Source organism: Fukomys damarensis, unplaced genomic scaffold, assembly GCF_012274545.1.
Source record: "Fukomys damarensis isolate Sample0158 unplaced genomic scaffold, DMR_v1.0_HiC HiC_scaffold_9, whole genome shotgun sequence".
In the NCBI taxonomy this organism is placed as follows: domain Eukaryota; kingdom Metazoa; phylum Chordata; class Mammalia; order Rodentia; family Bathyergidae; genus Fukomys; species Fukomys damarensis.
Window position 1 is genome coordinate 49999772 of NW_022900921.1, and position 14958 is coordinate 50014729.

Below are 14958 nucleotides of genomic sequence, written 5' to 3' on the forward strand. Positions count from 1 at the left end.
GAACATTCTCGACATGGATTTCCAAAATGTAACCTTGCCACTCTACAGATTTTTGAGGCTCACTCACCTCAGTATACAATGGCCTTGGGATCATCAGATGTGTGTTTTTTTTTTTTCTTTTTTTCATCAGATGTGGTTTTGATCTCTGAGTTCTGCTTTGTGACTTTGTATTTTCAGTATTTCTAATGATGAGCATGACTGTGCTTTTATATCCTACTAATCTTAGAAAATGGACCACCTGCTTTCTTTTCAGCTCCTTGTTGGGTGCTTGTTAAGCACTCTTTTTGACTGTGGCAGTGCTGCTTTCTTATGTCATACTTTGCAGTTTTCCTAGTCTGTCACTTGATAATCTCCCTTATGACATTTTTTGATATATAGAAAATTGAAAATCTAAGTAGTTAAATCTTTCATTGATTTATTTTGCTTTTGTATTACAGTTCTTGCCTAGATAGTCTTTTTACTGTGGTATAGATTTTAACAGTGCTCCCCCCCCTTTTTTTTTTTTTTTTTGCAACTACCGGCCCTTCAGTATATTATAGTCAGTCACCAGCATATAATTCCCAGTATCTTCTCAGACCAGCAGCTAATGTTACTCCCACAAAGGTAACAAAGGAATAATTTATAATTTGCAACTGTTTCCTTTTTAATTATTTAGGCTTTCTTTAAATAAATTCAGGATAGTAGTTCAATATTAAAACCTATATATCCCTTAAGATACAGACATTTTAAATTTCTTTTCTAGATAACAAAAGTTATACTTCACTTATAGTCACCTTTCTTTGCTGTGATAATGATATATGAACATTTAGAATATTTTTAAAATGGGAGTTGTGGTATTTGGTCCTTCATCATTCTGTTTTGACAGAAGTAGGGCGAGAGTGTTCGTGCTGAACCACTGTGTGGTAAGTACTTGCAGGCCGATGCAGTTACGGAACTCTTGATTAAGATCTGATGTTACAATTGTAGTGGAATGTGAGGGCTTTGAGGATAGAGGTATAGGACACATTTAGACCCTTGCTCTTCTGCTTAATGTGACCTTGAGCAAGTTTCTGAACCTCTTTATTCTTCATATGTCTCAAATGTAGAATGAGAATAATAGTGGTACTTTAGTTCATAGGATTCTTGAGGATACTAAAGTGAGATAATGTGTTGAGAACAGTGCCCAGAAGGCACAATGATCAAAGCTCATGATAATGTTTTGCTTATCATCATTTAAACTGTGTAGGCATGAAGATAATTATTTTTTTATTGTAGATGTAGACTTTTAAGATGCCATATACAATGAGTTAATTTTCATTGTATGCCAGGCACAAACCATATGCAAGTAGCTTTGTATGTAGCAAGGTTACTTTTTCTTAATGAGGGGATATGTATGTAACCTGATTATATTCTCTTTACCTAATAATACTCATGTTTAAGGTTTGTGAGAATTGATGTCTGTCTAGTTCTCTATAGTTTTTCAGACAATCTACAACATATTTTAACTTTTTCTTTTAGGGTCCAGTTTATGGCATGAATAGGCTTCCGCCCCAGCAGCATATTTATGCCTACTCACAACAGATGCACACTCCACCGGTGCAAAGCTCGTCTGCTTGTATGTTCTCTCAGGAGATGTATGGTCCTCCACTGCGTTTTGAGTCTCCTGCAACAGGAATTCTCTCACCCAGGGGTGATGATTACTTTAATTATAATGTTCAGCAGACAAGCACAAATCCACCTTTGCCAGAACCAGGATACTTTACCAAACCTCCAGTTACTTCAAGATCTGCAGAATCTAAAGTTATAGAATTTGGAAAACCTAATTTTGTTCAGCCCATGCTGGGTGACGGAATAAGGCCATCTTTGACAGCACCCACTCATACTACAACTCCTTTTAAATTTAATTCGAATTTCAAATCAAATGATGGTGATTTCACATTTTCTTCACCGCAGGTTGTAACACAGCCCCCTTCTACAGCGTACAGTAATAGTGAAAGCCTTTTAGGTCTCCTGACTTCAGATAAACCTTTGCAAAGAGATGGGTATAGTGGACCAAAACCAGTTTCTGGTCAAACTATTGGTCCTCGGAATACATTTAATTTTGGAAGCAAAAATGTGTCTGGAATCTCATTTGCAGAAAACATAGGGCCAAGTCAGCAAAAGAATCCTGGTTTTCGCCGAAATGATGATATGTTTACTTTCCACGGGCCTGGAAAATCTGTATTTGGAACACCAGCTCCAGAGCTGGCAAGTAAGAATCATGAAGCAGATGGAGGGAGTGCCCATGGGGATGACGACGATGATGGGCCTCATTTTGAGCCTGTGGTACCTCTTCCTGATAAGATTGAAGTGAAAACGGGTGAGGAAGATGAAGAAGAATTCTTTTGCAATCGTGCAAAATTGTTCCGTTTTGATGGAGAATGCAAAGAATGGAAGGAGCGTGGAGTTGGCAATGTGAAAATACTAAGGCATAAGACATCTGGCAAAATTCGCCTTCTAATGAGACGAGAGCAAGTATTGAAAATCTGTGCTAATCATTACATTAGTCCAGATATGAAACTGACACCAAATGCAGGGTCAGACCGATCTTTTGTGTGGCATGCCCTTGATTATGCAGATGAGTTGCCAAAACCAGAACAGCTTGCTATTAGGTTTAAAACTCCTGACGAAGCAGTACTTTTTAAGTGCAAGTTTGAAGAGGCCCAGAGTATTTTAAAAGCAGCTGGAACAAATATAGCTGCAGCACCAAATCAGACCATCAGAATTGTAAAAGAATCCACAAGTCACGATAACAAGGATGTTTGCAAGTCTGATGCTGGAAATACAAATTTTGAATTTCAAGTTAAAAAGAAAGAAAGTTCTTGGTGGCATTGTAGCAGCTGCTCTTTAAAGAATGCTGCAAGTGCTAAGAAATGTGTATCATGCCAAAATCTAAACCCAAACAGTAAAGAGCTCTTAGGCCCACCATTAGTGGAAACTGGTTCTGCTCCCAAAACCAGTCCAGAAAATGTTCAAGATAGATTTGCATTGATGACTCTAAAGAAAGAAGGTCACTGGGATTGCAGTACTTGTTTAGTAGGAAATGAACCTACTGTATCTAGGTGCATTTCTTGCCAGAATACAAAATCTAACAAAACTGCACCATCATTTGCACAGTCTTTTAAATTTGGCCAGGGAGATCTTCCTAAGTCTGTCAACAGCGATTTCAGATCTGTTTTTTCTGCAAAGGAAGGACAATGGAATTGCAGTACATGCTTGGTACAAAATGAGGGAAGTGCTACAAAGTGTGTTGCTTGTCAGAACCCAAGAAAACAGAATGTGCCTACTACCTCTGTGGCAACACCTAGCTCTGGTACTTCAGAGATAAGTAAAACTCCAAAGAGTGGATTTGAGGGCATGTTTGCTAAGAAGGAAGGCCAGTGGGATTGTAGTTTATGCTTAATTCGGAATGAAGCAAATGCTGCAACATGCATTGCTTGTCAAAATCCAGCTGAACCAAGTCCATCATCTTCTACTGTTCCAGATCCTGCCTCTTTCAAGTTTGGTTCTTCTGAGATAAGCAAGGCTCCAAAGAGTGGGTTTGAGGGAATGTTCACCAAGAAAGAAGGGCAGTGGGACTGTAGAACATGCTTAGTACGAAATGAAGCAAGTGCTACCCAGTGTATTGCTTGTCAGAGTCCAAATGAACAGAGTCAGCCTGCCCCTGCCACTCCAGCACCTGCCTCTACAGGGATAAGCAAGACTCCAAAGAATGGATTTGAAGAAATACTCACCAAAAAGGAAGGACCGGAGGATTGTAGTGTTTGCCTGGTACAAAATGAGAGTTCCTCCTTAAAATGTGTGGCTGGTGATGCTTGTAAAGCTACTCATAAACCCATTGCAGAAGTTCCTTCAACTTTCACAGAGGGCTCAAAAGCAAAGCTCAGTGAGTCTTCTGGAAGTCAGGTGGGGACAGGGTTTAAAAGTAACTTTCCAGAAAAACCTTTTAAATTTGGCCTTACAGAGCCAGGATTTAAATTTGGGCATGTGGATCAAGAAAATGCATTTCAGGGTTCTAATACAGAGTTTAAGTCAGTAAAAGATGGATTTAGTTTTTCCATTCCTGTGTCTGCTGATGGTTTTAAGTTTGGCATTCAGGAGCAAGGAAATCAAGAGAAGTGTGAAAAGCACCTTGAAAATGACACTGGTTCCCAGGCTCAGGACATTAGTAGCCAGAAGAATGGGAATGGTGTCATTTTTGGGCAAACAAGTGGCACTTTTACCTTTGCAGATCTTGCAAAATCAACATCAGGAGAAGGATTTCAATTTGGAAAGAAAGACCCTAATTTCAAGGGCTTTTCAGGTGCTGGAGAAAAATTATTCTCATCACAACGTAGTATGGCTGAGAAGGCCAGCACCTGTGCTGATACGGAGAAAGATGATGATGCTTATAAGACTGAGGACAGTGACGACATCCATTTTGAACCTGTTGTGCAAATGCCTGAAAAGGTGGAACTGGTAACAGGAGAGGAAGATGAGAAGGTTCTATATTCACAGCGGGTGAAGTTATTCAGGTTTGATGCTGAGATAAGTCAATGGAAAGAAAGAGGTTTGGGAAACTTAAAAATTCTCAAAAATGAAGTCAATGGCAAACTGAGAATGTTGATGCGAAGAGAACAAGTTCTGAAAGTGTGTGCCAATCACTGGATAACGACTACCATGAACCTCAAGCCTCTGTCTGGCTCAGACAGAGCATGGATGTGGCTGGCTAGTGACTTCTCCGATGGTGATACCAAGCTGGAGCAGCTAGCAGCAAAATTCAAAACACCAGAGCTAGCTGAGGAGTTCAAACAGAAGTTCGAGGAGTGCCAGCGACTTCTCTTAGATATTCCTCTTCAGACTCCCCATAAACTTGTAGATACTGGCAGAGCTGCTAAGTTGATACAGAAAGCTGAGGAATTGAAGAGTGGTCTGAAAGATTTCAAGACATTTTTGACGAATGACCAAACAAAGATTGCCGAAGAGGAGAGCAGTGGCTCGGGTGCAGCTGCTACCAGTGCTGCAGACTTGGCGGCCAGGCGCAGCCCTGAGAACCAGGGGCCCTCGCTGGAATGGGACAACTATGACCTGCGGGAGGAGGCTCTGGATGACAGCATCAGCAGCAGCTCTGTTCATGCCTCTCCGCTGGCCAGCAGCCCAGTAAGGAAGAACCTCTTCCGGTTTGGGGAGTCCACCACTGGGTTCAACTTCAGTTTCAAATCTGCACTGAGCCCATCTAAATCTCCTGCCAAGTTGAACCAAAGTGGGGCTTCGGTGGGTACTGATGAAGAATCAGATGTGACTCAAGAAGAGGAGAGAGATGGACAGTACTTTGAGCCTGTTGTACCTTTACCTGATCTAGTCGAAGTGTCTAGCGGGGAAGAGAATGAACAAGTTGTTTTTAGTCACAGAGCAAAACTCTACAGATATGATAAAGATGTTGGACAATGGAAAGAGAGGGGCATTGGCAACATCAAGATCTTACAGAATTATGATAATAAGCAGGTTCGCATAGTGATGAGAAGAGACCAGGTGTTGAAACTCTGTGCCAATCACAGGATAACTCCTGACATGACTCTACAAACCATGAAAGGGACAGAAAGAGTGTGGGTGTGGACTGCATGTGATTTTGCAGATGGAGAAAGAAAAATAGAACATTTAGCTGTCCGTTTTAAACTGCAAGATGTTGCAGACTTGTTTAAGAAAATTTTTGATGAAGCCAAAGCAGCCCAAGAAAAAGATTATTTGATAACACCTCATGTTTCTCGTTCAAGCACGCCTAGAGAGTCACCCTGTGGAAAAATTGCTGTAGCTGTGTTAGAGGAAACCACAAGAGAGAGGACAGATGTGATTCCGGGTGATGATGTGGCAGATACAGCTTCTGAGGGTGGAGAGGTGCCTAGCACATCTGAAACCACAACGAAAGCAGTGGTTTCACCCCCCAAGTTTGTATTTGGTTCAGAATCTGTTAAGAGCATTTTTAATAGTGAAAAATCAAAGCCATTCACATTTGGCAACAGTTCATCCACTGGGTCTTTGTTTGGATTTAGTTTTAACTCACCTTTGAAAAATAGCAACAGGGAGACCAGTGCAGAGGTGCAGACTGGAACTGAAGGGCAAGTGGAGCCTGGGGCACATGAACCATCACATAGCACTGGCTGCAGAGGGTCTGTAGATGGCGGGCCCAGGAGTCTCCTCACCTCTGCTCCAAAGGAAGCATCTCCAGCTGATTGTGCATTTACAACACCAGTGAAGGGTAAGTGCTTCATCTTTAGAATTAAGTACAACCTCTGTTTTAATGTTCATCTTGATGAGACTCTTTTAGGATACTAATGTTTTAGTCAAAGTTGGATCATAAATCTTGCTTTGTTAACACCCCAAAAATACTTGAGTAGACTCTTTTCTCCCTAAATAATTTTACCTGTGAATATTCAAACAGTAACAGATTATGGGTAAGTCAATAACTAGAAGATACTTAAGTCATATGTGAGCAAGCAAAAAGAATCCAGTATAGTATAAAGATGGATGTAAATCATGAGTCCTTTTTTGGGGTTAGTACTGGGGATTGAATTCAGGAAGCACTGAGTCCTTTCTGCTTTTTATTTTGAGGCAGGGTCTTGCTAAATTCCCTAGGTGGGTTCAAACTTTTAATGATCCTCCTGCCTTAGTCTCCCAAGTAGCAGGGATCGCAGGGATGTGTCACCACAACCAGTTTGAGTCTTTTAAGAAAGTATTCATCCTTCATAGTTACTAGTATATTTTCTTGTTATTTACAGTGTATGATATTGAGACATTTGTTCACTGCATGGGTTAGTCTTGCCACTATTTATTAAATGAACAAAGAATGAAAGCACTGTTATAAGTGAACATAAAAGAAACTACATTGGTATTAATTGAGGGACTCTGGCTTTTTGTATTTTAAAATCATTCTTACTCTGTTTCCTAAGATGTTCAAGAATACTCTTTATTTTGTAGGATTTAATTTTAGCCTTTTTAAATCTAATCCAATGGCTTTTTGGACCAGCACCCCTTCCTCCCAGCCAGAGAGCGCAGGTACAGAGTGAACGATCTCTGTCTGCACTTAAGCAGCTGGTCATCTCTAGCATAGTAACCAGGGCTGTATGAAATTTAGTGCTTAATACTGCAGCATGCATGGTAGAGAATGCCGTTTTAAGCAAAGTGTCTTCTGACTGGTGGTGTCCCACCCTTTAATGCTGTTTTTTTAAACTTAACCAGATGCTGTGTTTTCTCATCGCATTCTTTTTTTTGCTGCATTATTGTACTTTATTGCTCTGTTGTCAGCACTGCTTAATGAAGACCTGTGTTTTGTCCAACCTTTGTCTTAGCCACTGATGCCTGCCAGCATTCAAATGTGGTGGCAGCAGCATGTATACAATATATATTCCTTTAGAAATTTACTTTTTTTTGTGTGTGTGGTATAGGAAAATACTGTACTTTGAAAGTGGACCTCATTTTGACAGCCACAGTTTTGTTGTATATTACATATGTAGCACAGATCATTGGGTAGAAATAAATGTTGTGGCTGGACTGGTGTGATCTGTCGTAGACCTTCAAGAGCAAAATTGAGAAATGAATACTCAACTGTTACTGTCCATTTCCAACCCTGAGCATGCTGGACAAGTGCAGTGACAGAGTGGCAGTCCTAGGTTTCTGGGGCCTTCATCCTAAAGCACACCAGCTGTTATGAGCTAATGCAGCTCTTAGACTCTGATGCTTGTAGGAAAGTAAACAAATACTGTATTTGTATAGTCTTGGTGGTCTCCAGCTTAATCCTTGGTCTAAGGGTAGACTTAACCAACATGCAATAGCAAGACAGAACCTTAATCTGTTGGAATCTGTAATTCTAAAGGGTCTTAGTTATGAAAACTAGAGACAGAAGGAAACTAAGGTCCAGCAAGGCTGGCTGACTTTACCCAAGGCTTCTTTACCAGCTAATAAAAGAGCTGGAATAAGAATACGTGTTTTAAATTGCTGCTAGGAAATTAGTACTCAGTTTTTCTAACAGGGAGGAGAAAGTTTAACACTGCAAAAGAAGTCCCCTGTAGCAGTGTCACCCAGTAAAGTAAGATCGGATCTGTGTATGTCATTTTACACTTTCTGGTAGCTAGCTATCTAAAAATCTAAAAAGAAATGGGTAATAGAGTCAGGGATTTAGCTCAGTGGTTCCTCTGCCTGCCTGTCAAGCTCAAGGACCCGAGTTTGATCTCTGGTACCAAAAAAAAGAAGAAAGAAAGAAAGAAAGAAAGAAAGAAAGAAAGAAAGAAAGAAAGAAAGAAAGAAACAGAGAGAGAGAGAGAGAGAGAGAGAAAGGAGTGATACAAAAAGGAGAGCAGATGAAGTCAGTCTTGATAGTGTATTTTATTTATACCATATATGCAAAATATTTTAATGTCTGATCAGTATAAAAATTAGTAAGATATTTCACATCATTTTTTTTTTTCACTCCATTTCTTTAGAATCCAGTATATATGCGTATCCTGAAGAATGTTTCTTTGGCACCGATGGGTGTATGGAATGCTTTAGGATGAGCTTGCTTTATCAGTTCCATTAGCCAAAAATTCCTTATAGACCACAACAGGTTGCATATACTATTCATTTTCTCTTTAATTTTTTGCCCTTCCATTGGTGGAAGGGACAGTGGAGAGGGTTGTTTTCAGCCATAGAATTTTTCTTAGATTCCTTAGTCATAGGATGATAATTTTTATTTAAATTTTATCTTGTAACATGCTTGGAAATATGCAAAACAATGCAACTCTGATTACTTTCCATCCTTGGCATCCATTAACTTAGAAACTAAGCAGGTTTGGCCCTGGATTTGTCTCATACAAATACTAACATTTACTTATAATCTCTTTAAGAATTTTTTTCAGTTGTAAATGCATGGATATTTTGCTGAATTGTTTGAATGCCAAATGTGATTATGGCACCACTTTTTAAATTGTGCAAACTAGTGATTGTTTGCAACAACTATTAATTGAAAGGATTAAAAAAAAATAGATTCTGTGTTCTCTAAGAGTTTTATGAGTAGAAAAGTAAATCAGGCTGCTAATTCTGATTCATGACTACAGAATTTGTGGTCTGCACCAGAACATGTGTGCTTTTGTCATTGTGCTGTCATAACCTGTAGACAAGTGCCATAGTCTTTCATTTTCAGTCAGACTATTAATGATTGCTTAACACTTAATCCTTATCAGTTTCTCGCTTGTGTTATAGCAGAGGAGAAGAAAACCACTGAAGCTGCTGCCTCAGATGATGAAGTTGTCATTGTATATGAACTGACCCCCACTCCCGAGCAAAGAGCCCTGGCAGACAAGCTGCAGCTTCCTCCCACCTTTTTCTGCTACAAGAATAGACCAGATTATGTTAGTGAAGATGAAGAAAATGGTAAATTCTTTATATTTTGAAAGCATTTAGTCCCTGTTAATCTCAGTAATTGGAGTATGGATTAATTAATTTTTTTATTTTTGGTACTGGGGATCGAACTGAGGTCCTTGCACTTGCGAGGCAGGTGGAGGAACCACTGAGCTAGATCCTAGCCTGAGTATGGTTTAATTTAAAAGCTTGCTTCTAAGACTTCTCAAAGATATCCTTACGGGTAGACATTTACCCTAAATGTACATGTAAGTAGCCAATGAGTGTAATGATCAGAAGAATGGCATTCATCACATAAGCATTTTTTGGGTGGCTGTTATGTGCTAGGCAAGTGTTTTGAGGGTTTTGAAAGTATTCATAATTTTCCATAAGTCTTTGGAGGCTTAGGAGACAAAGAGAAGGCAGACAGGGTTTTCATGATGGAGAACATTGTGTGCCATACTAGAGTTCCTAAGTGGGTGTTTACATTCTCAGAAATAGTCCCAGTGGGATCAGTCAGGCTGTGGTGTAGGAGAGGGGGCCAGGCATGCAGTGTGCGTAAGCGGAAGCCTTGATGGAGGGGACTGCTGGGGCCGGGGCCTGGATTGGCAGGACAGGGTTCTGTGCAAACCGAGAAGGGGAAGCTGGAGACAATTGCGGGTTGGTGGCTGAAAGCACTCAGAATTTGATTAGACATTCTTTTATCTAATATTATCAATTGTACTTTAAGATGAAGATTTTGAAACAGCTGTCAAGAAACTAAATGGAAAACTCTATCTGGATGATTCAGAAAAATGTAGGCCATTGGAAGAAAGTCTAGCAGGTATGTTAAGTTTAAATGACAAAATAATAATGTTTTAAACAATTCTATTAAAAGGAACCACTAAAATGATCATTTCTGTCATTAATTTTCTTTATGTAATACATTTGCAGTAACTTAAAATATTTAAAACCAATACTGGGTGAACAACATTTTGGCCTTTTGGTGGTCCTAGTCTCCATTAGCATTGGCAGGCCTTGTTATCTGGGTGTGTGGAGTGTACTGAGGACTCTTGAGTAGTTACACTTCATCTGATGTTCTCTTTTGCTTGTGTTGTATGGCTTTTTTAGATAATGAGAAAGAGTGTGTTATTGTTTGGGAAAAGAAGCCAACAGTTGAAGAGAAGGCAAAAGCAGATACATTAAAGCTTCCACCAACTTTTTTTTGTGGAGTCTGCAGTGATACTGAGGAGGACAATGGAAATGGGGAGGACTTTGAAGCTGAGCTCCAGAAGGCACAGGAAGCTCAGGTGAGACTGCCACCCTAGTTTCTGCTAGCATGTTTTTACCAGGTGGTAGTAACAGGTCGTGGCTCGAAGGTAGAGAAGATGATCAGAAAAACAAGACACTCTTCATAGCAAGTGGATGACATTTCCCCAGATTGAGTTTCAGATTCAAGATAGTACCAGTCAAAACCTGACCAGGATTCGTTTTTTGTTTTGTTTTGTTTTGTTTTTTTGAAACAGGGTCTCACTAGGTAGTTGAGACTGACATGGAACTCACTATGTAGCCCAGTCAAGTCCCAAACTCGAAGCGATCCTCCTGCCTCAGCCTCTGCTGGGATTATAGGCATGCCCCACCACACCCAGCTTTGTTTTGTTTTTTGAGATAAGGTCTTGCTATATAGTTCAGGCTGGCCTTGAATTTACTGTGCTTCCCAGGCTGGCCTTGAAATTGTGGCAATTCTCCTGCCTCTGCCTCCCAAATGCTGGGATTACAGGGTTGTGCCACCATCTCCTAATAACCAAGATTCTCTGTATGTACAAAGAAGCTCTTTGTGTGGAACATTAAGATTATTTATCAGCACACCCACCATCACCCACAGTTTAGAGGTTTGTTTTTGTTTTTGTTTATTTTCTTTTTTTTTCCTTTTTGAGACAGGGTCTTGGTAGGTAGTTCAAGCTGTCTGTGAACGCACTGTGTAGTCTAGTCTGGCCTCGAACTTGCAGTGATCATCCTGCCTCAGCCTCCTGAGTGCTGGGATTATAGGGATGCACCACTGTGCCCTAGAATTTTTATTTTAAATAGAGAATATTGTCAGATCTTGTGATCATAAATCTGTGATCATAAATTGTTTTTTTTCAGTGTTCAGAAAACCAATATTGCAAATCTGGGATAAACTTCGCTTGGTCATGTTATATTATAATTTTATATGCATTTGGGTTCAATTTATGTGCATTTTGTCACAACTTGTGGATTTGTATTCATCAAGGATATTAGTAGTTTTCTGGTATCATCTTAATCTTCATAAGAGTTAATGCTGGCATCATAGAATGGATTGGGAAACATTTCCTGTGCTGCTATTTTCTGAGCAGTGTTATCCCGAATTGGAGCCATTTCTTCTTAATGATTGGTAGCCAGTAGAACCATATAAGTCTAGAGTTTTCTTAAGAATTTTAAAAGTTATTAGAAGCAGTATTTAGGATATCATTCAAATTATATCCTTTGTCTTGGGTGACTTTTAATAATTTGTGTCTGTAGGGAAAAGTGAAGACCAAGATGGCTACCATATAGTTCCAGCTGTGTAGCAGGTTGGTTTCTAGGGGACCAGAAGACCTGAGTCAGCAGGACTCCAGCACAGGTGCACCTCAGTATCACAGTAAATTACTCATATGCTGAGGTTGATAACTGTCACAAAGCCACTCTTGTGTTCTTTTCTACTGTATAAATCTAGACTGCCATGAGAGTGTATGGGCTGGCTAGGGCTGGAGGACTGCTGGATGAGTGTGCACCTACATAGAGAGATGGGTGGAGAGTGGTGCGCCTGGGCAGCTGGGCAGACAAGATGAGCTGAGCTGAGAACCTAAGAATAAGGCATCTTCTGGCATCCTCACAGTTCTGCATCTCTTCTTCTGGCTGCCTGTATCTCAAATGAAATTCCCTATTCTGACCTGGTGACAGTACAGCATCTTTTAAGGAACTGGTGTCAGATTTGTGTGTACAGTTGATCCTTATAATCCCTCATTAGTCCTTCAATGTCTGTAGGTTCAGCATTGAAATGTCCCATCTTCTTTCTATTTCTTGGTTGATCTTGCTACCTGTGTGTCTGAGTTTATCCTATTTGGAGTTATAAAGCTTTCTGGATACATAGATTGGTTTTCTTCAATGGCTGTTTTCAGACATTATTCAAATATTCTGTTCTCTTCCTCTCCCTCTGCTTTCCCCATTATGCATATGTCCTCTGCTTACTGGTATCACCTGAGTCTTCAAAACCATGATCAGTTTTTTTCATTCTCTTTCCTTTAGAGTCCTCAGGCTACATAATCTGAGTTTGGTTATCTTCAGCTTATTGATTTTTTTTTTTTGACAGCTCAAATCTGCTATTGATTCCTCTAGTGTAACTTTTTTTTTCTTCTTCCTCATCGAGTTATTGGTACATTTTAGGTATACAGTACAGTTACATTCATCATTGGGATCTTGTACCTTTACATGACAGATCTTGGTTCTCATTTTTCCCCTTGTACCTGCCCTCCCTTCACCCCCTCCTCCCCTCCCCATTTACAAACATTTTATTTCCATTTTTTCATTTTATAATTCTTTGCAAACAGTCATGATCTATGTTACCAGTTTGTTGAAAAGGATCACGTCTTTTTTTTTTTTAATTGAATTTATTGGTACATTCTAGGTAGACAGTACAGTTACATGTATTACTGGTATCTTGTACCTTTACATGACAGGTCTTGGTTCTCATTTTTTCCCCTTGTCCCCACCCTCCCTTCACCCCCTCTTTCCCTCCCCACCTACAAAGACTTTGATTCCATTTTTACATTTTCTCACATTTTTTTCCCTTTCCCTTATTCCCCTTCCTCTACCCTTCTCACTCTCCTACATCTTTAGTCCTTTTCTTCCTGTTTCACATTGCTAATTAACCCATTAAGATGTTGAGTACTATTTTAGTTTTTCACACCAGAGAAACTATTCGGTGTAAATACCGAATAAATACCGAATAGTGGAACTTTTTAAAAGGAGACTTAGTTTTAGGTTCATAGGAAGAACAAAAGGTGCCATCCACCTGTTACCCACAGCTTCTCTCATATCAACATCTGCCACCAGAGGGCATTCTTGCTACTGTTTCTGAACCTGTGCTCTTGTGTGCTGACCCAGAGTGCAGTGTACTGGCTTGCTGTGAAGTGTGTCAGACACATAACAGAGGCCATGTGTACACTTACTGTGTCCTGCAGAATGATTTGCTGACTGTTGAGATTCTTCCTCCTCCTCTGAGTTTTGAAAGATTGTGTCTTCTAAGCATTGGCTCCCATTTCATTGGAATGTTCAAGTTTATGGGCATCCAGCTATGTCTGATACTTTTTTATTACCTTTTAATGGCCACCAAATCTATAGTGTTGGGTCTTTTTTTTTTTTATTAAAGATTGCAAACATACGTGACAACAAGAAATGAAGATACTAAGTAAAAATTTACAGCAAAAACAGGATATGAAATGAACAAAAATTTATGCAACACAGACTGATAATCCAAATGCATTATTAGTTTGATATGATCTTCAAACATTATATGTTCTTTCTCATTTTCTTTTTGTATAATATTTTTGAAATAATGTATTTACAAATAAAACAAAGTTACAAATTATAGTTGAGAAACTGTCCTCAAAATTTTATGATTTATAAACTCCTTGGTTTTATTAATTTGATAAATATCATATGCTTTTTGATGGTACCACTTACATTTTTAACAAAACTTCCCTCAGAAAAGAAATATACTTATATTTGAAATCCAAAAACAACTAAAAGAATTCACATTTTTAAGATCAGATTTTTCTATTTCTATTTTATTATAGCCCATACTTATTTTTATTATTTTTTTATAAGCAACATACCCCCCCACACATATACACAATGCATATTTTCTACAATACAATGTATACTTTGGTATAATAAAACAGTGCAGTGATGTGTGGAATGTTTGTGATTTGTGTGATTTGAGAAAAACAAATATCATCTTTGAGGCAGTTGGAGAATTTGTAATATGTACCAAATACTGAATGATATTAATGATTTATTATCCATTTATTTAAGTATAGTTATGATAAAATTTACTTAAAAATTAATATTCGTTATCAGTAGAAAATAGGTACAAAGATATATTAATAACATAACAAAATTTATCTTAGCTAATTTCCAACCATACAAGTTGTAGTGACAGAAAGGGAAGTTTGCAGAAGGCAGAGATGAGAGGGGAGAATGATGGATGGAACTTAATACTTTTCATACTAATTTATACAGATTTCATAAATTCTCAAATAAAAAAGCAAAGAAAATGAGAACCAAAATAACTCATCAATTTGGTAGACCAACATATAAAGACAAAGATTAATGTGTTGATAAATTTTAAAAATATGAAATGTAAAGCCTGAGATTTAGCTCAGTAGTGCTGCACCTGCCTAGCCAGAACACCGTGCTCAGTTTAATCCCCAGCACTAGGGAAAGAAAAAGAAAAAAGAAAAAAAAAATGAGCATATGTGCTTTCTAACATACTCAATAGATTGTTCCCTTCACAAGGATTTAGTGGCCTTCTTTGTCACTTTCAATCAG

The 14958-nt window shown here is 38.9% G+C and overlaps 1 protein-coding gene across 2 annotated transcripts in view; it reads left to right on the plus strand.

Moving 5' to 3' along the window:
* LOC104852385 (E3 SUMO-protein ligase RanBP2) overlaps positions 1 to 14958 on the plus strand; it is a 49644-nt gene that overhangs the window by 22735 nt on the left and 11951 nt on the right. Inside the window, exons 15-19 of one of the 2 annotated variants that reach the window (XM_010609994.3) lie at positions 509 to 603; positions 1498 to 6253; positions 9232 to 9402; positions 10100 to 10192; positions 10480 to 10658. In XM_010609994.3, the coding sequence (XP_010608296.1) occupies positions 509 to 603; positions 1498 to 6253; positions 9232 to 9402; positions 10100 to 10192; positions 10480 to 10658 (5294 nt within the window). The remainder of the gene's footprint in view (positions 1 to 508; positions 604 to 1497; positions 6254 to 9231; positions 9403 to 10099; positions 10193 to 10479; positions 10659 to 14958) is intronic. The other variant, XM_010610001.3, reaches the window with a different exon arrangement.